The sequence below is a fragment of the Hypanus sabinus genome, chromosome 1 (genome assembly GCF_030144855.1).
Source record: "Hypanus sabinus isolate sHypSab1 chromosome 1, sHypSab1.hap1, whole genome shotgun sequence".
Classification (NCBI taxonomy): domain Eukaryota; kingdom Metazoa; phylum Chordata; class Chondrichthyes; order Myliobatiformes; family Dasyatidae; genus Hypanus; species Hypanus sabinus.
The window spans coordinates 79,647,362-79,674,452 of NC_082706.1; the positions used below are offsets into that span (position 1 = coordinate 79,647,362).

The following is a 27,091-nucleotide window of genomic DNA, read 5'->3' on the forward strand; positions in this document are numbered from 1 at the left end:
GCATATACTGTGTTTGTAGCTTAAATCATCTGGGATAAACATCAACATCCTAAACAGTCCATTTGGGTAAGGTGACTTCACTTGTGAGCCTGTTGGTTCTTACTTCATCCCCCCTCTGCCACCCACACAGCTTCCCGCTCACCTGATCTCACCTATCACCTGTCAGTTTGTACTCTTTCCCCTCACCCCACCTCTGTACATGGGCTTCTTCCCCCCTCCCTTTCCAGACCTGATGAAGGATCTTTGCCTGATGCATCAACTGTTTATTCCATAGATATATAACTCCATAGATGCTGCCTGACCTGCTGACTTCCTCCAGCAGTTTGTGTATGTTGCTCATGGTTTGTTAATGAAGGCTTATCCCTGCTGAGAAGTACAATTCTGCTGCAGATTACCTTTTCTACTTTGGGCATTGATAGATCATATTCTGAGCTCAAATAGTCTATGATAGAAAACTCCCTTCAAAGTGGCTGGCAAAATCAGAATTCATTTCAAGTAAAATGTTTTGTATTTTATTATCTTAATCTCACCCTTTCACATCTGCACCAAGATAGCAACAGATGTCTTTACACCCATGCTTCACCCTACCTTTGAGAGGGTGGAACACTGGGGGACCGAGAACGGGTCCTGCCCATATTGTCCCCTCGATGTGGTGAGCCTGATGGTGAACAATGGTTTGATGACATTACTTGCTCTGGAACTGATAATGTTGAACTCTGAATTTCTTTCCCATTGTGTCGATAATCTACAGTGAAAAATATTAAGATAAAAGCAACTTAGAATTTGTACATTTTCTAAAACATAGAAAAATACCAATGTACAGAAGTTTGTTTTATATTCTGCCTCATTTTATTTTCTACTGATGTCTCTTTGATTTGCCATTGTCTATTCTGTGGGGCCACCCAGGACAGATACATACCTTAAGCTTTCTTTCCAAAATTCTTCATATTTTCTAGTTGTATAAGGAGAATTTTAACCTTAAATCCACATTGAATTTCTGTTTCCTAACTAGAAATCTAGTAACAAAAACCATTCCACTGCACTTGTATTCCTCAATCTAAATAAAATGAAAGCCATTACATTAGAAATGCAAAACGTGAATGTCCTTAGAGATTGTGAAATAAGATCCACCAGATACAGAATTTCACTCCAGCCAGCTTCCTCCCACCAACAATGTTTGATCACAAACCACACAAAACTGATAATCATCAAAATGTTCTGGAGACACAGTTTAGGCCATTAGACTTCTGCTTGAATTCTAATATATTTGCAGTTCTGCATGAGCCAACTTTTAATAGGCTTTGATGCTACTGTGCTTCGAAAACATCAGTATTTGGAAAGTCAATTATAAGTTTTTTGTCCACTAAATGCCTGGTTGGCTCTAGATATGTAAAAAAAATCAGTGAAACTAATTAAAATCTACATGTAATGGCCACTTTATTAGGTACACACATACATTCTCATTAATCCAATACCTAATCAGCCAATATGTATGCAGACACGGTCAAAAAATCCATTGGTTGTTCAGACCAAACATCAGAATAGGGAAGGAATGTGATCTAAATGACTTTGAATAATTATTGGTGCCAGACGGGGTGACTTGAGTATCTCAGAAATTGCTGATCTCCAGAGATTTTCACACAGAACAGTCTCTGGAGTTTGTAGGAAATGATGCAAAAAAAAGAAAAAAAAAGCCCTCCAGTGAGTGGCAATTCTGTGTGTGAAAATGCCTTGTTAATGAGAGAGGTCAGAGAAGAATGGTCAGACTGGTTCAAGATGACAGGAAGGCAACAGTAACTCAAATAACCACATATTACAACAACGGTGTGAAGAAGAGCATCTCTGAAAGCACAACATTTTGAACCCTTAAGTGGATAGACTATCGCAGCAGATGACCACAAACTCAATGGCCACTGTACTTCTGAGTGTACACTGAATGTAAAGTAGCCACTTAGTATACTTTTGATTGAAAATGCCAATGTGATGATGTGGGAGAAACGCAAAAGAAAGAGGTGTGTATTGAACTATTTTAGCTTCATACCTAAAGAAACAACCCCAATTCCATCATCGCAATCATAGTCAGAAACTTCGCTGTCACTGATGCGTTGTGATCCTAAGAATTAAAAAGAAGTTACATTTTGCAAAGAACAGATGGGATTCATATCAAGTATTTTTTCTCTTACTGTTCACTAAAGAAACAAAACATAATGTATTGAAAACAGGAATTTAATTATAGGACTAAATTATAAATGAATTTAATACATGTTATAAACTAAAATTAAAATAAAACACAATAACCCTGTTCTTATTTTCTATGCAGAGCACTTGTAACTAAATATACATAAAAATCATTCCTGTCCTGTTATAAAAATGTCTTGCAGTTCCTCGTTTGTCTCAAATTGTGAAATGGTCAAGTGTTTATGGCCTCAGAAAGCATGTAACTATTCACCTTCAATATAGACAAATTTCATTCCAAATTAACAATTTAATAAATCCTGTTTACATTCTGATTCCAGAAAACTAGTATTATAGAAATAATATCTAAATATGATCTCTGCCCACAGAAAGTGAACTTCGATTTCCTTTCTGCCTGTAAATTTCCTTTGGTCTAATACACTTCTAGCAGAGCTTTCAACACATCAAGCTCCCAGAATCCAAAGTAACCACAATACAGCACAACCCAGAAGAGCTCTCAGTTATCCATGCTTTCCTATGGACTTTTTTTTAGAATCTTCCCATATTGTTAATTATTCCAGCTTAACATCAACTAGAGAGAAGTGCTAATATCTGTGAGAATACTTGCATTATTGAAAAATCCTAACACATTCAGCAAAATCTGCTAAGAGACACAGGACAATTTGTGTGAATTAGTATGACTCTCAAGCCTGTCTTTGTTACAGTTTTGCCAAGCGAAGTCGATATACGTGTCTATTTTACATGCATTGGATAACAATAAGCAGAAGCTATTTTGTTCATCAGGACCACATTGCTATTAAGGGCTTTACAGGACTCAGATCACATCATTGAAATAACTTGATATCTTCCCACCCCATGCAGAATGTAAAATACTCTTAATCAATCCTACATTTTCTGAGCTGGATAAATGACTGACCCACATATAAATATTTTAAATACTAATGTTGTGCTTATGAGATATTTAATTGCATAGGGGATGAAGAACTAGCATCGCTTATGAACTAAGCTGAAACTGAAGATTCCTGGACTATATTGTTGACGTTGTGGTTTAGCTCGTTTTTTTGTCATATGCACGATTTGTTCTTTTTTTGCATGTTGGTGGATTGATGTTTTTCTTTGAACGGGTTAAAAGGCTTTCTTTCATTTCATAATGTTCTGGGGGAAGAAGAATCTCAGGGCTGTATACTACATACATACAGTACTTTGATAGTAAATGTGTTTTGAATCCTGAATCTTTGAACCTTTGAACAAACCTGTATACATACGGATCATAAGACCACTTTATTAGATGCACCTGTACATCTGCTCAATAATACGAATATCTAATCAGTCAAACTTATGTCAGCATCTCAATGCATAAAAGCATGCAGAGATGGTCAAGAGGTTCAGAACAAACATCAGAATGGGGAATAAGTATGTTCCAAGTGACTTTGACCGTGGAATGATTGTCGGTGCCAGATAGGGTGGTTTAAGTATCTCAGAAACTGCTGTTCTCCTGGGATTTTCACAGAGTTTCCAGAGTTAACAGAGGATGGAGCAGTTTTGTGGGTGAAAACCCTTGTTAATGAGAGAGATCAGAGGAGAATGGCCAGACTGGTTCAATCTGACAGGAAGGCAATGGTAACGCAACCACGCATTACAACAGTAGTGCTCAGAAGAACATCTCTGAATACAAAGTACATTGAACGTTGAAGCAGATGAGCTGCAGCAGCAGAGGTTCACACTCCTGTGTCTAATAAAGTAGGCACTAAATGTAAACCCTCTTTTCGTACATGGCATCAGTTTTATGATGGAATTAATTGTAAAGTTCCATTATAACAGTAAGAGCCCCATTGAGAAAAATATTCAATTTTTCTGTTAGTTCCACAGAAAAATCGTAGTCGCTATTGCTGCTAATTGGTAGTCTGCTAAGGCAGAATGGTTACAGTGTGAAGATTATAAGAATTCTGAATTTTGGTAGGAAAACATTTATGTATAATTTCCATGAGGGGATTAAACAGTTGGACAGTGGATCCCAATTTTAACTAATACTTTTTTTAACTGCTACTTTTTAGATAGCATGCTGCAAGGTAGTGAGGACTGACATAGAAATGAAAATTTTGCCTTCTTGAAAAGTACCAATGTTAACCTACCCTTTCAACTACAACACACTGGGTCCTTTTCAAATACAAGATCAGTTCAATAGGGACAAAGGCCAAAGTATTCAGGTTGTCTGGCTTCCTCATCCACCCAAATTGTGCTCTCTTCGTGCCCATTTTAACCTTGCCCTTGTGAGTGAATATAAATTTCCTTGACCCCAGATTCAGGCGACAAAGCATAACAAGGCCTTAAAAGCAGGGTGAGCCTCAGGTGGCACTACTTTGAACCCTGAACCTAGAATACTTTGAGTGCCTATGACAGAAGGTAAGGCTCGGGTCTAGCTCATATCTAAGCTTTTCGTTGGAAGTGTTCTTCATGGTGAAAGATTGTTTAATGTCATTTCTAGCACACAAGTGTAAATGAGAATGAAATCATTGTTAGATACAGAAAACAATATTAAGTATAAATACACAAGTCAGTTTATATGCAGAGTAATTATATGTCCATTTAGAGATACTAGGCACAGGAGTATCAGTACACTAGGTGACTAACAGAAAATAATAAATTAGTGGTGGTAGGGGGTGTGAAGGGATGAGTTAGTGGGTGGGAATGTTGATCAGCCTTACTGCTTGGGAAGAGTAACTGTTTTTGACTCCAGTAGTCCAGGTTTGGATGCTTCATAGCCTCCTCCCTGATGGGAGTGGGACAGAAACTGCATGAGCCGGATATGTGGGGTTCTTCATGATGTTATTGGTCTTCTTCCAGCACCTTTCTGTATATGTATATTGGACTCATAGCTCCAATCTGCTAATTAAATTTGCTGATGATACTACATTGATTGGCTGTATCTCAAATAATAGTGAGGCAGCCTACAGAGAAGAAGTCATCACCCTGACACAGCAGTGTCAAGAAAACAACCTCTCCCTCAATGTTGCAAAAACAAAGGAGCTGGCTGTGTACTACAGGAGGAATGGAGTCAGGCTAACCCCTGTAGACATCAATCGATCTGGGGCTGAGAGGTGAACAGCTTTAAGTTCCTCGGCATAAACATCACCAAGGATTTCATGTGGCCTGTGTGAAGAAGAAAGCAAAACAGCACCTCTTTCACCTCAGACTGTTGAAGAACTTTGGCTTGAGTCCTCAAATCCCAAGGACTTTCTACAGGGACACAATTGAGAGCATCCTGACCGGCTGCATCACTGCCTGGTATGGGAATTGTACTTCCCTCAATCGCAGGACTCTGCAGAAAGTGGTGCAGACAGCCCAGCACATCTGTACATGTGAATATCCCACTATTCAGGACATTTACAGAGACAGGTGCATAAAAAGGGCCCGAAGGATCATTGGGGACATGAGTCACCCCAACCACGAACTGTTCCAGCTGCTACCATCTGGAAACGGTACCGCAGCATTAAAGCCAGGACCAATCGGCTCCGGGACAGCTTCTTCCACCAGCCCATCAGACTGCTTAATTCACGCTGATACAATTGTATTTCTATGCTCTGTTGACGGTCCTGTTGTACATACTGTTTATTATAAATTACTATAAATTGCACATTGTACATTTAGACAGAGACGTAACGTAAAGATTTTTACTTCTCATGTATGTGAAGGATGTAAATAATAAAGTCAGTTCAGTTCAATTAAAAATGTGTCCTTAATGGCAGGTAGGCTGGTGGCAGTGATGCTTTGGGCATTTTGACTATCCATTGCGGAGCCTTCCTGTCTGCCACAACCAATTTCCAATTTCCATACCAAGCAGATCTGCTCTCTGCTCTCTACTATGCATCTGTAGAAGGACATGAGTATAGATGTGCATAATCCAGCTCTCCTTAGCCTCCTGAGAAACTAGAGGTTAGTGAGGTTTCCTGATTGTGAGGGATGTGTTCTGGGACCATGAGAGGTTGTGTGAGATGTGTACTCACAGGAGTTTGAAACTGCTTGCAGCTTCCACTGCTGTGCTGATGATGTAAAGAGGGGTGCGAGTTCTCCTGAAGTTGATAACCATCCCCTTTGTCTTATACTGATATGTACAGTACCTATAAAAAGTATTGGTGCCTCCTCCCAGAAGAAGTTTTCATGTTTAATTGTTTTACAGCATTGAAACACAATGGATTTTGACACTAATCAGCAAAAAAATAACTCTTCGGTGTCAAAGTGAAAACAGATCTCTACAAAGTGATCTAATTACAAATATAAAACACAAAATTATTGATTGCATAAGTATTCACCCCCACTTTAATATGACCACCAAATCATCACTCCTGCAGCCAATTGGTTTTAGAAGTTATCACATAATTAGTTAAATGGAGATCACCTGTATGCAGTTTCAATTGATTGTAATAAAAATACACCTGTATCTGGAAGATCAAACTGCTGGCGAGTCATTATACTGACAGGAACTACACCATGAAGATAAAAGCACACTCCTAGCAACTCTGTGAAAAGGTTATTGAAAAGCACAAGTCAGGAGATGCATACAAGAAAATTTCCAAGTCACTGAATATCCCTTGGAATACAGTTAGGACAATCATCAAGAAATGGAAAGAATATGGCACAATTATAAATATGCCTAGAGCAGGCTATCCTCAAAAACTGAGTGACCGTGCAAGTAGGGGACTAGTGAGGGAGTCCACTAAGAGACCAATGGCAACTCTGGAGGAGTTACAAGCTTCAGTAGCTGAGATAGGAGAGACTCTGCATACAACAAATGTTGCTTGGGTGCTTCCAAATCTGGTGTTTCACCAATTGCGGCTTTATGGGAGAGTAGACTAAACGCTTTGATTGGCTTATGCCAAATACCATGTTTGGTGTATGCCAAACACCACACAGCATCAAAAACACATGGTCCCTACCATGAAGCACAGTAGTGGATGCACTGCAGCAGGCCCTGGAAGGCTTGAGAAGGTAGAAGGTAAAATGAATGCAGCAGAATACAAGAAAATCCTGGAGGAAAACTTGATGCAGTCTGCAAGAGAACTGCGACTTGGGAGAAGATTTGTTTTCCCGAACGACAATGACACCAAGATCAAAGCCAAAGCTACACAGGAATGGCTTAAAACAAAGGTAATGTCTTGGAATGCCCAAGTCAGAATCCAGAGCTCAATCCCGTTGAGAATTTGTAGCTGGACTTGAAAGGAGCTGTTCACTCATGATCCCCATGAAATCTGACAGAGCTTGAGCAGTTTGTAAAGAAAAATGGGGAAAAATTGCAGTGTCCAGATGTGCGAAGCTGATGGAGACCTTTCCACACACTCAAGGCTGTAGTTGCTGACAAAGTTGTATCTACTAAATACTTTTTACTTTGACATGAACGAGTCTTTTTCTGTTGTTCAGTGGGGGAAAAAAAGGCAAATTAAATCCATTGTCAATGTTGTAAAACATGAAATGCATAAAATAAACAAAATAAACTTCACCTTCCAAATCTTAAATTGCAACTGCATTTAGATCTTTGTGACAGGTGAGGGTGGGTTAATCCTGTGGCACCATGCCCAGGAATCCAAATATGAACTCAAGTGAAAACCAGTGAAGGAACAAAGTCACACACAAAATGCTGGTGGAACACAGCAGGCTAGGCAGCATCTATAGGGAGAAGCGCTGTCAACGTTTCGGGCCGAGACCCTTCGTCAGGACTAACCGAAGGAACAAAGTGCCAGTTTCACCATCACTTGGCACACCACCCCTGCTGGACATGCAACACTGCTGTACAAGTCCAGGATACTTAGCTAACATATTTGTTTATATTATGCATGTACTGGGTATCAATCATGTGATCCTCAAACTTCTATAACTCATTTAGAAAGGTCAGTTTGCAGCAAGTTAAATGCCTCATTATGTACATAATTAATGAACTGTATCACACACTTCCAGCTCCTTGGGTACACATTTGAAGTTTAATATGTTATTTTGCTTCCAAACCAGATGATTGAAATAATATTTTATTCTTTGTCCTCACCACGTTTGTCACCAGCTGCAATGGTAAATGCTAATTTTTTCCCAACAACATTATCTCATTTGTACTGTAAACACCATACCTGAAACAGGTTGGATTTTCCAGCAGATGCCAGCATTTGGCTGTGCTCTGGTACCTTTGAAGTTCCAGCACTTCATGGAAGGCAGGCAGTTCACAAATCACTGGAGAATAAATCTTTAAGATTGTAGGGACAGAAGTGGAGAGAGATCCAGAAATTCTAAATAAGGATATCAGCAACAGAAAAGTAGCTGTTTGCACCGGAGACCCAGGAGGCCATCCAGGATATTAGTCTCGCTTGGGAGAAGGTAGCTCCGGATGTGAAACCCCATGTAATGTGTTGCAATAAAGGGCATTACCTCATTTTCTACACTTATTAGTGACCAAGATTGTGTGCATCTGCTTCTTGTCATTCCAGACTGGCAGGGAAATCGCTGCTCAGCATCAACTGCAATATCACCACTACCAAAGCAGGAAATCACTTATGCAGGTGAATTGCATGAGAGAGGTCATCTGTAATTAGTGATATGCGGCTTGGTAAGAGGAAAAACAAATCTAGTGGGTCGAGTCGCCAGATTGTATGAATAGTGCCTTGTTGAAATCAAATGAAGACCACGTGAGTGATACATTCAGAGAAAAGCTCTTAGGGATGCATGGTGAAATGCTTGTTTCAGTGTGTTATCTGTCGAATCCAGTGCACGAGGTAACTGAGCACTGGGAAGAATCCTTGTCCTTTCGTGTCAAGGGTTATGGAAGGCTAGGAGGGAATCACTTCTATTGGTACATACATTCAGTAGCCACTTTATGAGCTACACATGTGCACCTGCTTGTTAATACATATATCTAATCAACTAATCATGTGGCAGCAACTCAATGCATTAAAGCAGGCAGACATGGTAAAAGGTTCAGTTGTTCAGAATGGGGAAGAAATGTGACCTAAGTGACATTGACCATGGAACGTTTGTGAGGGCCAGATAGGGTGGTTTGAGTATCTCAGAAACTGCTGATCTCCTGGGATTTTCACACACAAGTCTAGAGCTTAAAGAGAACAGTGTGAAAAACAAAAAAAAACATCCAGAGAGCGGCAGTTCTGTGGCCGTATACGCCTTGTTAATGAGAGAGGTCAGAGAAGACCAGACTGGTTCAAGTTGACGGGAAGGTGACAGTAATTCAAATAACCACAGTGGTGTGCAGAACAGCATCTCAGAATACACATGACGGACCTTGAAGTGGATGGGCTACAACAGCAGAAGACCATGAGCATACACTCAGTAGCCACTTTTTTAGGTACACAGCAGTTGATGGATATTGCCTCAGCTTCCAAATCATACCAGTACTTAATATGCTCATGGAATCTCAGATCAGACCCATTAGAGCTCCACTAACTCCTAAAAGATGTCCAGAGTTCTTCAGGATCAGAGAGACTCCTCACTGGATAACACAGCATCCAGAGGGAAGCAGGCTTGGTTGTGTCACTCTGCTGCAGTGTCTATGTGCTCGCACAGGTGGTTTGTGCAACAGGTTTGGCACTTGTGCTCATGAATATACACCTTCCAGTTAATTACTGTTATTTAATGCCCTCCTTTTCGCTGTAGTCTTTTTGAGATTTAGCACAGCAGTGTTATGCTCCTTGCTTACCCTTGTTGTTGTCTGGGAAAGAGGACTACAGTCTCAACAGACGCTGTAAAGATGCAGTATTCATTTGCTACTTAACTATTGCTTCCTGCCACAATGCTGGCATTTAAATTTCAGTTTGAGAGTTTTAGTTAATGGCCTTTCCGCCTAGCATTTATTGTTCTCCTTTCCCTTTAAATTCTGCTACAGTTCTTGTTAAAGTCAGTGAACTGTCGACCCACTTCACACTGGAACATATCCAAACATTCTGACAGGCTAGGTCTGGAACAGCATCATTATATTGTTAAAGTTGTCCAAAATGAAAGGCATGCAATATTTGAAAAATAGTAACTTCCATTTAACTTATGCATTGAATAATGCACTTGTCTTTAAGCTTTAAATCTGATGCCTATGAAGATAATATATTGAACAATAAGTTGCCAAGCCCAAGTTGGATTAATATATTGTACAGTGTGGCATTGCATTCAAAGTATATTTCTGATTTCCACTAATGAAAAGGAATTTTAAATCTTTGAAACACATTGCTATCATTTGTTTACATCATCACAAGTGGAAAAACCATGCCTCATCTTTAAAGTTGACCCTGTGGCTGATATTTCCATAGTATCTATTGTAAATTGGTAAATTGTAAATGGGTAAATTCCTAATGTCATATGTACCAAGGTGTGAAAATCTTGCCTTGGATACTGCTCATACAGAACAATTCATCGCAACAGACTATTCAGGTTATACAATAACAAAGTGCGAAATAGAGTTCGAGAGGAAGTGGAGTGCAGGTAGACAATAAGGTGCAAAGTCCTGTATGGGCAGGAGAAGTGAGGTCCAATGGCTCACAGTTTTTGGGGTCCTGTCATCAGTGGGTCCAGGGCTCAAGGCCTGATGTTTGGTGAGCAGTGGGTCCCATGGTCAATGCAAGGATCAAGGTCCAAGACTCAAATTGGAAGTTGAAGCCCGTTGGTTGGAGCCCCAATTCTGCGAATCTCTTCCAGTCTCTAGAGCAGTCAAAGGCCCAACGTCTGGGTGCCACGTCCAAGCCTGGTTCCCCTGGAGACAGGAGGCCAGAGGCTGAAGAAATCAGACTCCCTTGGGGTTTGAAGACTATATATTGCATGGGTGAGAGGGAGGCAAATGCTTGTTTTATTGTAGTTTTGTTCCTGTTGTGTTCTGTTGTGTTGTTCTGCTGAGCATTGTGGGTATGCCACGGATGTCACTATGTGTGGGCAGACCCCAGTACCTCTGCTCTGTGTTTTGACGTACACATGATAAGTAAACTTGTATCTTAAATCTTACAGTGAAATTGGTAATGTTTAAGGAAGATTGATGTGTGCTTTACAAGGGCTGTGTAGGTGTCTGGAATGAACTGCTGGGAGGAGTAGTTGAAGCAGGTATGACAGTGACATTTAAGAGACATTTAGAGAGCCACTGAATAGGCAAAGAAGATTGTAGCCAGATGGAATCAGTTTGAACTGGCATCATGATTGACACAAACACTGAGGGCCGAAGGGCCTCTTCCTGTGGTGCAATGGTTTTTATGTTTGAAATTTCAATGTGGACATTAGCTCTCATAGATTCTGGGGGAAGGTTGGTTGAGGAGGGGACTAAGTTTAAGAATGAAGAACACTTGATGAGAACATTGCTTCATTCCTCAGGATCCCCATCAATGTCCACATTCTCTCTGCAGAGGGTCTCAGCTCCAACTAAGCCAGCAGGGGCACCTAGTACATGCTCACTGATAGGAGTTCTTCTAGTCCTGACGTGGCAGTGAAGCTCCATATTTAAGAAAGAGGAGAGGTATGAAAAAAGGTATTAACAAAGACATTATTAGGGCACATGAAAAAATAAGGCAATTAGGCAAATTCAACATGACTTGGTGAACGGAAATCCTATTTGACTGACTTATTGAAGTTCTTTGAATGAGTAACGTGCTCTGGATGAAGGGAACCACTGACATAACACATGCTTTCCAGAAGGCATTTCAAGTCCTAAGAATAAATGATCGTTTGTTCAGCACAGAAATGAGCTCATTGCCTGACTGTGTCCAAACTGACATCTTTGTCTATCTACACTAATCGCACATTTGAATATTATCCTTTTGTGCCCTGAATATTTAACCGTCTGTCTAAATACACCTTAAATATAGTGATTGTATCGGACTCCACTGCCTCTTCTGGCAATCTTACCTCCAATCTTACCTTAAACCTATTACCTTTTGTTTTTGATACCCCTACAGTGGGAAAAACATTTTGACTACATTCCCCACCTGTGCCTCTCTGTGACCATAAGATATAGGAGCAGAATTAAGCAATTTGGCCCATCGAGTCTGCTCCACCAATTCATCTTGGCTGATCTATTCTCCCTCTGAGCCCCAGTCTCCTGCCATTTCCCCGTATCCCATCATGACTTGACCAATCAAGAATCTATCAACATCTGCCTTAAATATACCCATCTGTGGCAACAAATTCTACAGATTCACCGCTCTCTGACTAAAGAAATTCCTCCTCATCTCCATTCTAAAAGGACTCCCCTCTATTCTGAGGCTGTGTCCTCTGATCTTAAACTCTACCGCCATAGGAAACAGACTTTACACATCCTCTTTATCAAGGCTTTTCAAAATTTGATAGTTTCAATGAGGAATTCCCTTAATCTTTGGAATTCCAGTGAATACAGTCCCAGAGACATCAAACGCTCCTCATATAACAAGCCTTTCAATTTCACCCCAAAACTAAAGATCTGATCCAGGCGACATTTTGCTGAATCTTAGCAAGTCAGGCAGCATCTATGCAAGTGAATAAATAGTTGCTGGTTCTAGCCAAGGCCCTTCATTAGGATGTCACCCTAAACATTGACTGGTTATTACTCTCTATAGATGTGCATTACTCTGGATTTCCAGCATCTGCAAAATTCTTGTCTTTATTACTTAATACTTTGTATTAGAAACATTGAAACACCGAAAACCTACAGCACAATATAGGCCTTTGGCCCACAATACTGTGCCGAATATATATTTACTTTAGAAATTACCTAGAAATTAATAGAGGGTTACCCATAGCCCTCTTTTTTCTAAGCTCTGTGTACTTATTCGGGAATCTCTTAAAAGACCCTATCGTATCCATCTCCACCACCGTCGCTGGCAGCCCATTCCATGCACTCACCACGCTCTGCGTAAAAAACATACCCCTAACATCTCCTCTGTACCTATTTCCAAGCACCTTAAAACTGTGCCTTCTCGTGTTAGCCATTTCAGCCCTCGGAAAAAGCCACTGACTATGCATATGATCAATGCCTCTCATCTTATACCACTCTATCAGGTCACCTTGCACCCTCCGCCGGTCCAAGGAGAAAAGGCCAAGTTTGCTCAACCTATTCTCATACGGCATGCTCCCCAATCCAGGTAACACTCTTGTAAATCTCCTCTGCATCCTTTCTATGGTTTCCACATCCTTCCTGTAGTGAAGCGACCAGAACTGCGCACAGTACTCCAAGTGGGGCCTGACCAGGGTCCTATATAGCTGCAACATTACCTCTTGGCTCCTAAACTCAACCCCATGATTGATGAAGGCCAATGCATCGTATGCTTTCTTAACCATAGCGTTAACCTGCGTAGCAGCTTTGAATGTCCTATGGGCTCGGACCCCAAGATCCCTCTGATCTTCCACACTGCCAAGAGTCTTACCATTAATACCATATTCTGCCATCATATTTGACCTACCAAAATGAACCACCTCACACTTAACTGAATTGAACTCCGATTGCACTTCTCAGCCCAGATCTGCATCCTATCAATGTCTGCTGTAACCTCAGACAGCCCTCCATATTATCCACAACACCCAGAACCTTTGTGTCATCAGCAAATTTACTAACCCATCCCTCCACTTCCTCATCCATGTAATTTTTAAAAATCATGAAGAGAAGGGGTCCCAGAACAAATCCCTGAGACACACCACTTGTCACCAACCTCCATGCAGAATATGACCCGTCTACAACCAGACTTCGCCTTCTGTGGGCAAGCCAATTCCGGATCCAAAAAGCAAGGTCCCCTTGGACCCCATCCCTCCTTACTTTCTCAATAAGCCCTCCATGGGTTACCTTATCAAATGCCTTGCTGAAATCCACATACACTTCATCTACTGCTCTACCGTCGTCAATGACAAAGTCAAAGCTGATTCAAATAACTGAGACAGGATTTTCCCTTAACAAAATCATGATGACCATCCCTAATGAGTCATTACCTTTCCAAATGAACACAGGTCATAACCCTTAGGAATCTCTTCAACAATTTCCCTATCATTGATGGAAGACTCACTGGCCTGTAGTTAACTGGCTTATTCCTTTAACATTATCTTTTCTCCAATCTTCTGATACTTTGCCTGTAGCTAACAAGAATGCAAAAGTCTCAGTTAGGGCCCCATCAATCTCTTACCTTTCTCCCTATAGCACTCTGGGATAGATCACATCTGCTCAAGGGAATTACTTGTTCGTAGTTGCCACTGCCTGCCATATGCTCCTTCAGTTTCTTGATCAAATGTTCCATATTCTTTGACATCAAGGTTTCCCTAACCTGGCCACCTTTTCCTTCATTTGATAAGGTGATAAGGTGAAATCTTATAGTACAGGAGGTAACGTATTCACATGGATCGAAGATTAGTTGACCAACAGGAAACAGTATTTATAGTACTGTAACAGTATATAACAGTATTTATAATTGAATGTTATTTTTGTCAGGGTATCATGAGTGGTACCCCACAAGGCCCACACTGCTGTCTCAAGTGATTTGTCTAAATTATGTAAAAATGAGATATAAGTATCAGGACAGAAGAGGCTACCATGGAAAAAAGAATAATTTAAGTGGGCAAACATTTGACAAATGGAACACAACATGAGAAAATATGAAATTGTTCATATTGGCAACAAAAAAGAAAAAAAGCATATCTAAATGATGAAAGATGCACACTGAGATGCAAAGGGACCTGGGTGGCAAAGTGCATGTTTCGCAAAATGTGCATCAAGTTATTAAGAAAGCTAACATTAAGATACAATTTATTAAATCAGGAGGAAATGCTTCAGTTGTGTTGGGCACAGGGGAGATTGCTATTCATATTTACAGTACAGAGCATAATATTGCTCTATTAATGCATTGGAAATGGTTCAGAAAATGGTTATCAGACAAATACTGGAAATGGATGGATCGTCATTTAAGAGAAGGTTGCACATCCGCTGGAATTGGAAGTGTCTTGAATGAAACACATAAGAGCCCTGAGGGTCTTCAAAATGTGGATGTAGTTCAGATTCCTGTCCTCATGGGTCATTATTGATTTAAAACAAGGGGTTACCTACTTAAGACAGATGAATTAATTTTGTTTTCTCTCAGAAGATTCAGGAACTCTTTTCCACAAAAGTCAGTGAAAGCAGTTCTCGAATATTCTTAAAGCAGAGAGAAATAGATGCTTGATAAGAAAGGAGGTGAAAATGTTCGGCAGGTAAATAAGGATCTGACCAAGGATATAACCCAAGCTTTTGTGATTTTATTACATGGTGAATCAGGTTTGAGGGGCTGACTGACCGACTTCTGCTTCTACTTTTTTTTGTTAGCAGAACCTCCGTAGTTTTTAGAATAAACACTTTTCAGATGCTGCAGGCAAGAGAAGCTACAAGTGGGACTGTGAGTGGCCCTTTAACTTCCACAACTGTGAGGCATTATGATGAGTTACAAGTGACCAACGTGATGGACCTTGCCAAACAACATTTAATATATCTGTTATTTATTCATGTATATTTTGTCGAGCTTCCCTGTGTGCTATGCACTGGCCGTAATGTGAGAGGGCATTCAGGGTATATGACTTACAAGTAAGATAAATGGGGGGGGGGGGCCCAATGTCCCGCTCACCCAGGGAAAGTGCACGCGCAATACATTGCCTCTCTTTTCTCAGTGTAGTGATTGCCACGTGGTCGCTGTCTGGCTTGCTGGGCAGGAGGCCACTGCAAATGGCCTCTCCTACATTACTACGTCCGTAGCAACACCTTCTCGTCAGTGTCCCCCGTTTCCACCAAGCTTGTATGTCATGGCGCGACCGAGTGTCTGGCGATCTTGGTTGGCAGCCATCCTAAGAGAACGACAACTGACTCCAAACCCGGGCAGGTGGGGCTCGTCAGCCATCCACCTAGGAAAAGGACAACCCGAGGACCTCGCTGTCACCATCCCAGCTTGCTAGGCTATGGCAGATGAACCCCGGGTGTAAAGGGTGGGCCCAGTACTGCGCACTCTGCACTCCACCTAAAAAAACCATTGCGCAGGCCGAAGGATGTGCCCACATCTACGACTATCCTCCCTGACAGCCGCTGTGGCTGGGTCTGCCTATCCCGTACTGGCTTCGTCAGCCACCAGCGAGTCTGCAGCAGATGTGAGCAGCCCCCTTCCTAAATTTTTGTTTGCGAAGCCAAGGCATGAAGGAAGATAAATGGCAGCACCTTTGTTCCTCACCTCTTTGTCTCTTGTGTGTGTTATTCATGGCCACTCGGCTTCGTAGTACCACATACATAACAGAATCACCCAGCATTTTTTTTAAAAACAGAGGTAATTTGGTATGCCTTTTGTGCAAGAAAGTTATCACCCATGCAATTGAAAAATTACTGTAAAATATTTAGTCTCATTTCCATATTTTCTGGAATGACCTGGTCTTGATATTTCCTTCTGGGACAAATCATCGAACACTTGAAAAATAAATTATGAAATCACATTTCTGGGCCCTTTTATAAGTTGCAGAATTCTATCATTATTTTTCACTCACTGATGGTAAGTTGCATGATTGGAAGATTTTCCCTTTTTAGCTTATTTAGTGGTTGTAAAGAAGCTTCAAACACAGTGGCTCTCAGGCCTTGGACACAACACTCCGCATTCTCCAAATTCAGTTGGCTGTCTGGATCGCTTATACAAATATCCTTCGTTTTCCTTTCTGCCCTCCTTTCTGAATCACTTCCCACATCTCCAGTTTACACTGCCCTACCTAGTTTCTGTATTCATCACACAAGTAGAATCCTGAGTTGTATTCGACAGTGATCTTGTTTTTGTTGGGTACCTACTTTTTAAATCACAACTGTATTTTCCTCTTACTGACTAGTCTTAAGGACAAAATTTTTTTAAAAAAGCAGATTATGGTTAAAAATGAATGAACGCCCGATATTTATTGTGTAAGGATGTTTCTCTGCAGTGCATTTATGTTTGCCGTGTCAAATTCAGACCCCCTTCAGCTTGCTGGTGCAACAACATTTTTGCAGAGAAGCTAACATATTGTATTAGGGTAAGGAATTTTAAAAGGAGTGGAACTTTAAATAGGATTTCAAACACTGCAAATGCCTTACACAAATTCTATTGTTACTCTTCTAACATGGGAGCCAGTAATCATCGGATGATCAAAGGTGGAGATGGTCAGAAACTTTAAATTCCTGGGTGTCACTATCTCAGAAGACCTGTCCTGGACCATCATATAAACATAATTGTGAAGAATGCACACAGCACCTCTATTTCCTCAGGAGTCTGCAGAGATTAGGCACATCATCAAAAACCTTGGCAAACTTCTATAGATGTGTGGTGGAAAGTGTGCTGACTGGCTGCATTATGGCCTGGTATGGGAACACCAATACCTTTGAGCAAAAGATCCTACAAAAGGTAGTGGATTTGGCCAAGTAAATCATGGGTAAAACCCTTCCAATCATTGAGCACATCTACGTGAAACGTGGCCACAGAAAAGCAGCATCCGTCATCAAAGATCCTCACCACCCTGGCAAAGCTCTTTTCTCGCTGCTGCCATCAGGTAGAAAGTAGAAACATAGAAAATAGGTGCAGGAGTAGGCCTTTCGGCCCTTTGAGCCTGCACCGCCATTCAGTATGATCATGGCTGATCATCCAACTCAGAACTCTGTACCTGTTTTCTCTCCATACCCCCTGATCCCTTTAGCCACAAGGGCCCTATCTAACTTCCTCTTAAATATAGCCAATGAACCGGCCTCAAATGTTTCCTGTGGCAGAGAATTCCACAGATTCACCACTCTCTGTGTGAAGAAGTTTTTCCTCATCTCGGTCCTAAAAGGCTTCCCCTTTATCCTTAAACTGTGACCCCTTCTTCTGGACTTCCCCAACATCGGAAACAATCTTCCTGCATCTAGTCTATCCAATCCCTTTAGAATTTTATACGTTTCAATAAGATCCCCCCTCAATCCTCTAAATTCCAGTGAATATAAGCCTAGTCGATCCAGTCTTTCTTCATATGAAAGTCCTGCCATCCCAGGAATCACTCTGGTGAACCTTCTCTGTACTCCCTCTATGGCAAGAATGTCTTTCGTCAGATTAGGGGACCAAAACTGCACACAATATTCTCGGTGCGGTCTCACCAAGGCCTTGTACAACTGCAGTAGAACCTCCCTGCTCCTGTACTCAAATCCTTTTGCTATGAATGCCAACATACCATTTGCCTTTTTCACCACCTGCTGTACCTGCATGCCCACCTTCAATGACTGGTGTACAATGACACCCAGGTCTCGTTGCATCTCCCCTTTTCCTAATCGGCCACCGTTCAGATAATAATCTGTTTTCCTGTTCTTGCAACCAAAGTGGATAACCTGCTCCCGTCTTCCAAAAAACCTCATTAGACAGAATGTCAACAATTTACTTCCTGTATAGATAGTTAAGAAGAACAATACCTCATGGAACTCAAAAAATTCAATTCAATTCATTTATTTTCCATGAGGAACTTCATTTGTGCAGTGGTAAGGACAATATCACAGAGCTTAAGATACACAACACCACACCACATATTGTTAAACACCATATAAAATACTCAGAATAGAAAATAAATACTAAAAATTAATGCATTTAATTTAAAATACAAATACAAGTAATAAAACTGACTGTCAAAGGTGCTATGCACACTATATATTCAAAATTGGGTGTTGAGGAGGCGAATGAATAGATAGACAATAGACAATAGGTACAGAAATAGACCATTCGGCCCTTCGAGCCTGCACCGCCATTTTGAGCCATGGCTGATCATCTACTATCAATACCCGGTTCCTGCCTTGTCCCCATATCCCTTGATTCCCCTATCCATAAGATACCTATCTAGTTCCTTCTTGAAAGCATCCAGAGAATTGGCCTCCACTACCTTCCGAGGCAGTGCATTCCAGACCCCCACAACTCTCTGGGAGAAGAAGTTTTTCCTTAACTCTGTCCTAAATGACCTACCCCTTATTCTCAAACCATGCCCTCTGGTGCTGGACTATCCCAGCATCTGGAACATATTTCCTGCCTCTATCTTGTCCAATCCCTTAATAACCTTTATGTTGCAATCAGATCCCCTCTCAATCTCCTTAATTCCAGCGTGTCTCTGCATAAGACAGTCTGGACATCCCAGGAATTAACCTCGTGAATCTACGCTGCACTTCCTCTATAGCCAGGATGTCCTTCCTTAACCCTGGAGACCAAAACTGTACACAATACTCCAATATTCAATATTCGTCAGACATGATTTTCCTTTCACAAATCCATGCTGACTTTGTCCGATGATTTCACCTCTTTCCAAATGTGCTGTTATCACATTTTTGATAACTGACTTTAGCATTTTCTCCACTACCGATGTCAGACTAACTGGTCTATAATTCCCTGGTTTCTCTCTCCCTCCTTTTTTAAAAAGTGGGGTTACATTAGCCACCCTCCAATCCTCAGGAACTAATCCAGAATCTGAGGAGTTTTGAAAAATTATCACTAATGCATCCACTATTTCTTGGGCTACTTCCTTAAGCACTCTGGGATGCAGACCCTCTGTCCCTGGGGATTTATTTACCTTTAATCACTTCAATTTACCTAACACCACTTCCCTACTAACACGTATTTCCCTCAGTTCCTCCATCTCACTAGACCCTCGGTCCCTTACTATTTCCAGAAGATTATTTATGTCCTCCTTAGTGAAGACAGAACCAAAGTAGTTATTCAAATGGTCTGCCATGTCTTTGTTCCCTATGATCAATTCACCTGTTTCTGACTGTAAAGGACCTACATTTGTCTTGACCAATCTTTTTCTTTTCGCATATCTATAAAAGCTTTTACAGTCAGTTTTTATGTTCCCTGCCAGCTTTCTCTCATAATTTTTTTTCCCTTTCCTAATTAAGCCCTTTGTCCTCCTCTGCTGGTCTCTGAATTTCTCCCTGTCCTCAGGTGTGCCGCATTTTTTTGCTAATTTATATTTTTCTTCTTTGGACTTGATTCTATCCCTAATTTCTCTTGTCAGCCACAGGTGCACTACTTTCCCTGGTTTATTCTTTTGCCAAACTGGGGTGAACAATTGTTGTAGTTCATCCATGCAATCTTTAAATGCTTGCCATTGCATATCCACCGTCAATCCTTTAAGTATCATTTGCCAGTCTATCTTAGCTAATTCACGTCTCATACCTTCAAAGTTACCCTTCTTTAAGTTCAGAATCTTTGTTTCTGAATTAACTATGTCACTCTCCATCTTAATGAAGAATTCCACCATATTATGGTCACTCTTACCCAAGGGGCCTCGCACGACAAGATTGCTAACTAACCCTTCCTCATTACTCAATACCCAATCTAGAATGGCCTGCTCTCTAGTTGGTTCCTCGACATGTTGGTTCAGAAAACCATCCCGCGTACATTCCAAGAAATCCTCTTCCTCAGCACCCTTACCAATTTGGTTCACCCAATCTATATGTAGATTGAAGTCACCCATTATAACTACTGTTCCTTTATTGCACACATTTCTAATTTCCTGTTTAGTGCCATCCCCAACCTCACTACTACTGTTAGGTGGCCTGTACACTACTCCCACAAGCGTTTTTTGCCCCTTAGGGTTATGCAGCTCTACCCATATCGATTCCACATCCTCCAGGCCAATGTCCTTCCTTTCTATTGCGTTAATCTCCTCTTTAACCAGCAATGCTACCCCACCTGTCTATCCCTCCTGAATATTGAATATCCCTGGATGTTGAGCTCCCATCCTTGGTCACCCTGGAGCCATGTCTCTGTGATCCAAACTATATCATATTCATTAATAACTATCTGCACATTCAATTCATCCACCTTGTTATGAATGCTCCTCGCATTGACACACAAAGCCTTCAGGCTTGTTTTTACAACACTCTTAGCCCTTATACAATTATGTTGAAAAGCAGCTCTTTTTGCTTTTTGCCCTGGATTTGCTGCCTGCCACTTTTACTTTTCACCTTACTACTTTTTGCTTCTACCCTCATTTTATAACCCTCTGTCTCTGCACATGTTCCCATCCCCCTGCCACATTAGTTTAAATCCTCCTGAACAGCAGTAGCAAATGCTCCCCCTAGGACATTAGTTCCACTCAGCCCAGGTGCAGACCATCCTGTTTATACCGGTCCCACCTCCCCCAGAACTGGTTCCAATGCCCCAGAAATTTGAATCCCTCCCCCTTGCACCATTTTTCAAGCCACGTATTCATCTGAAATATCCTCCTATTTCTACTCTGACTAGCACGTGGCACTGGTAGTAATCCAGAGATTATTACCTTTGTGGTCCTACTTTTTAGTTTATTTCCTACCTCTCTAAATTCACCTTGTAGGACCTCATCTGTTTTTTACCTATATCGTTGGTACCTATGTGCACCACGACCACTGGCTGTTCAGCCTCCCATTCCAGAACGTCCCGCAGCCGCTCAGAGACATCCTTGACCCTTGCACCAGGGAGGCAACATACCATCCTGGAGTCTCATTTGCGGCCGCAGAAACGCGTATCTATTCCCCTTACAATCAAATCTCCTATCACTGTTGCTCTCCCACTCCTTTTCCTTCCCTCCTGTGCTGCAGAGCCACCCGTGGTGCAATGAACTCGGCTGCTGCTCCCTTCCCCTGATGAGATATCTCCCCCAACAGTATCCAAAACAGTATATCTGTTTAGGAGGGAGATGACCTCAGGAGACTCCTGCACTACCTGCCTACTGCTACGCTGTCTAGTGGCCACCCCTTCCCTTTTTGCCTTTTTCCCTTTACCAGCGGTGTGGCCAACTCACTGAACGTGCTATTCAGGACTTTCTCTGCATCGTGGATACTCCAATATGAATCTAATCGCAGCTCCAGACACGAAAGTGGCCAGTGAGTGAGTGCGCCAGTGAAGGAGTGGAGATTTGAGGCTTTGACTCGAGAGATTCTGGCACTTTTGGCATTTGGACTGTGCAATCAAGTCAATCAAGATTTGAATAGCTCAGCAGAAAGCCATTGATTAGACAATCAAGATTTGAATAGCTCAGACTCAGCAGAAAGCAGCTGATTGGGCAATCAAGGTCAGGTGACTAAGCAGTTTGAAAACTCAAACAAATAAATAGAGGGTTACTTCAAGTGGAGCGGCCAGTGAGTGAGTGGGCCAGTGAAGGAGTGGAGATTTGAGGCTTTGACTCGAGAGATTCTGGCAGTTTTGGCAGTTGGACTGTGCAATCAAGTCAATCAAGGTACTGGTGCCTCAGGACTCACACCACCAGGTTCAAGAACACTTACTACCCCTCAACCATCAGGCTCTTGAACAAAACGGGATAACTACACTCATTTAAGCTCTCTGATGTATTGTTATTTCATTAATTATTCCAGTTTACTTATGATCTGCATTTGTGCAGTTTGTTTACAGTTTACAGATCCTGTTTACAGTTACTATTCTATAGATTTGCTAAGTATGCCTGCAGGAAAAGAATCTCAGGATTCTATGTGGTAACACGTATATACTCTGATAATAAACCTTACTTTGAATTCTGAAGTTTTGAACATTGAATCAAGAACATTAAGAGTACATCTTAGCTTCTTCAATGCCAGTTGACAACAATGTAATATGTCTTTTTGGCCATGTAGAAATGCTTGCCAGATGAGACCACTGAACATGTGCTTTTGTGTGCAACCTAAATAAACCTGCAATAATTAGGCGTGAGTAACAATTCCAAAGTAAGTTTTTCTGCCCAACAGAAGTGCAAGGTACTTGTCCCAAAATAAACTGCATCCAGGGAAATACTTTACTAATAATCTCTTAAAAATTAAAAGCGCAAGCTCTTCGGGACACTTTAAATTTTAAATGCTTTTGTAATTACTATTATAATGTACTTAACAAAAAGAGCAACGTGGCAATACTTTGAATGGGCAAGGTCCAGTGCATCCTTCCACAGACTGCATGTCTAACCTGCTCTAATGAGTTTCTCCTCCCACATGTTTAATCTTCAGAAGTCCGTCCATAAATACTTCCTCATCACTGAAAGTAACTGTGCAAATCCAGAATATCAACCAATTTCTTTATTTGTTCTACACAATTCTGATAAGCAACTCTCTGCAAAAATGGTGTGGATTACCATGCTTGAACGAACATTCAGTTATTTTAATTTATAAATGTTCACAGAAGTTTTTTTAGTAAACGTGGATCTAATTAATATTTCAAAAAGCTTAATTACATGGGATCATGTTTTTCTTTGCTGAGAATAATTCACAAATTTTCTGCTCCACTCACTTAAGCAATTTCTTAATGCCTTTGATGGAGCATGTTAAATCGAAACCTGTTTCTTCAGCTTTGTACTACTGAAACTAAAGACTGGGCATTCATTTCTTGCTATCTTTATTAAGCCTTTGCCATTAGAACTTGCAATAGTATATCTATAAATTAAAATTGATACAATCATTTGTCAGTAGGCAAACAAATTCTGAAGATCTACACCTGCTAAAGTGATTAAAGTGATTAACTCAATCTATTGGAGATTACTGCATCAATATAAACATGCTGAGAATTAAACCCAAGGGACCTGTTTACATTTGTATGCATCAAACCATTCTGAAAGCTTAGATTTTTTTCAATAACCCATACCCAACCATATGGCAAAAATGATTTTCTTAAATTTTGCTCCTATGGTACTATGTATTATTGCAAGTAAATCTGTTCCATACTTCTACACTTTTACCTTGAAGACAAATAATATACCTCTTAAAGCATGCTACTCAAAGAACTGAAAAGAAATGTTCTAATTTCCCCAATTCCACCATTTCAGTGTCAAAAATTATCCAAAGCCATCCAAAGTGATAACCTATTAATGAAACAAAACTAATTTTGATTATCTGTCCTATATCCCTAAAACAAATATTTCTAAGTCTGCTAGTGAAAACAGTACAGGGACTAGTAGCCATATAGCTGTAGTATTTGAGCAACATTGTAAATATAGTGTTTGATTAAGCATTCTTTGTTAAGTTAAATAATGCCATAAGGGTTAAATGTAGAAATATGTGAATGGCATACGTCATTATGCCACCATGTCACAAGTGGTGACTCGCTTAATGTAAAATCAAACCCAAGCACACCCATCTCTTGGCTCTGTGCATTTCCTTCGATCAGTTTTATGTTTTGGAGTTAAAAAAACATAACAATACCCCTTGAGATTTGCTTTCTTGTCAGAGTATTTGGCATTGTTTGTGCCACAATAGGCTTAAACTTCTAATACAGCTTCTTCTGGAACACACCACTTACCACAGAATATCCTGTATTTACAGTTATACACATAATTAATGATATTTATAGATTGATAATTTATTTTCTCTCTGAAGATAGAGAGAACAGAACTGACATCTCTAATGCTGAAAATCTTTTCCTAAAATTGTTACCAAATGTATATTCTATGAAAGAACTGGTGCAAAGCTCAAAGACTAATCCAAGGGATGGCAGGTCATTCACATGAAACTCCTGAGTTTATAAAAATGAAGCTTAACAGAGTAAATTCAAAAATGATGTTTCACGTAGCTAAGGCATCCAAAACCTCCAGAGTCCCAGTGTCAAACTGAGGGGTTGGCCAGAAAAGTAATGATTCTCCCAAAGGGTCATGAGTATTTGAAATTTTCCAACCAAAAGGCTCAGCAGAGAAGTATATCAAAAAATGTCAGTAGATTTTTAGATATTAAGGGAGTCAAGGATATGGGACTGGCGGAAAAAAGATCAGCATGATCTTGATGAATTGGAACATATAAATGGGGTTGACTAGTGTATATGACATTGGAACAACCTTCAGTACATTTTCGAACAACTATTAAAAACCCATTCTCAAACTCATCACAACATTAAAGCTGCAAATGATGGCACACTCATTTATATATTGCACACAATACCACGAGCAGCAGAGGGATGTCACACAGGTTGGGAAGTGGAAGTTAGGTGAGAAGGAAAGGTGATCTAGTCTCTCTACATGCACAGGCAGAACATTCACTATCAACCATTCCCCAATGTGATATCTAACACACCAACAAGTGTTATTAGTCTCACTGATTCATGCCAGTAATTTACCTGAATTTAATGAATGTGGCCCTGTATCTGGAAAATAAATATCAAAATGGGATACAAAATGAAAAAAAACCCACAACATATCTTATCTATTTAATGGAAATAAACAATTACAATGCCACTTTGTTGGAACACACAATCAATGCTAATGAAACATACTAGCAGATAGGTTATTAGCATAAAGTAATTTATCTAGCTAATAGAGTAGCATTAACACACGAATAAAGACAGCAGAACTGTCACTATTGGCTAGACTTTTGTCTGACCTATCAACTAATCATTATAACGGTCACTGCAGCTTGTTTTATGCAGAAATGGAAAAATGGGCTTTGTGGTTTGGGGACTGAGTGTCCCCAAATGATAATAAGTTCAAGGAACAGTGATGCCAAATTCTGGCTTTATTCAAATAATTTATTTGCACCATCCATCAGTTTCCTTAACAATAATATTTACAGATTTCATCAACCTTATTGTAACTGAGCAGCTGAGCTGCCTGTTTGTTTTAATCATGCTGCAATGCTCATCATAATATTAACAGTAAACAAAATCTAACCTCGTTTTTGCTGATGAGTGTCTAATGCAAGGCTCAATGCAGGATGCTTGACACACAATTATTACAGCACAGGAGCCTATTCCATCCATTGAGTTTATACCAGCTCCAAAGAAAAATCAAACTAGCTCATCCCACATTCTCCATCCCTCTCCTCATGGTCCTGAAAATTCATTCCTTTCCGACACATATCCAGTTCACTTTTTGGTACTACCATTGAATGTTCCTCCTCAAATTACCATGGCAGTGCACACCAAATACTTTGTAGAGGATAATTCCTCAGGTATTTTGGTTCTTCTACAAATCAACTCCGAGCCCGCTAGTGTCTAATATTCTTCACCAATGTGAACAGTTTTTCTCCATTTAGTTTATCTTTTATGATATTATGTACCTTCAACACATCTTAAATTTTACTGTTCATCCTGAGAGCACAACTTCTCTATCTATATAAAAAAGATGATGCTTTTTAACCATGTTCTCAAATTTGCTTTCCATTGTTTTTTTTTTACAAATTTGTACTTAGAACATTGGAGGACAGTACAGGACCTTTGGTCCACGACCTTGTGCTGACCTCCTAACCTATTCTGAGATCAATATGTCCCTTCCCTCCTACTTAGTCCTCCAATTTCTAACCTCCATCTGCCCTTCTAACAGTTTCTTAAATACCCTCTAATGTATCTGCCTCTACCACATCCGGCAGAGCATTCCATGCACCCACCACTCTACATGTAAAGAACGTACCCCTGACACTCACCTTGTATTTTCCTTCAGTCACCTTAAAATTATGCCCCCTTCATATTAGCCACCCCTGCCCTGCGGAAAAAAGTCTCTGGCTATCCACTCTATCTATGCCTCTATCATCTTGTATACCTCTATCAAGTCACTTCTCATCCTCTTCGCTTCAAAGAGAAAAGACCAAGCTCCTCTACCTATCTTCACAAGGCATGCCCTCTAGTCCAGGCAGCATCCTGACCCTCTCTAAAGCTTCTACATCTTTCCTATATTGAGATGGCCAGAACTGAACAGAATAATCCAAGTGTGGTCCAACCAGGGATTCATAGAGCTACAACATTAACCCACAGCAAATTATCCACATACAATCCCAGAATCCTCTATCTTACATTGCACATTTCCATTCTTCCTACTAAAATGCAAGACGTTACATTTCTTCTGCCATCTACAGTATTTACCTGCTCCACCAACCCATCAATATATCATTGGCCTTTTGATGTCTTTCATTATTCACTCTGCCTCCATATTATGCAGCAAATCATGAGTACAAAGGTGGAGAGGCAATGGTCTCAGTGCTGTGCTGGAACACTCTACAGTACATTCC

At 40.6% G+C, this 27,091-nt stretch overlaps 1 protein-coding gene across 13 annotated transcripts in view; it reads right to left on the minus strand.

The window, feature by feature from the left end:
* The window catches only part of rims2a (regulating synaptic membrane exocytosis 2a), a 1,025,605-nt gene that overhangs the window by 350,594 nt on the left and 647,920 nt on the right, over positions 1-27,091 (minus strand). For 12 of the 13 annotated variants that reach the window (XM_059971246.1, XM_059971261.1, XM_059971253.1 and 9 more), the window contains 2 exons: positions 2,042-2,113; positions 589-745 (listed from right to left, as the gene is read on the minus strand). In XM_059971246.1, the coding sequence (XP_059827229.1) occupies positions 589-745; positions 2,042-2,113 (229 nt within the window). Of the gene's footprint in view, positions 1-588; positions 746-2,041; positions 2,114-25,208; positions 25,236-27,091 lie in introns of all 13 variants that reach the window. The other variant, XM_059971230.1, reaches the window with a different exon arrangement.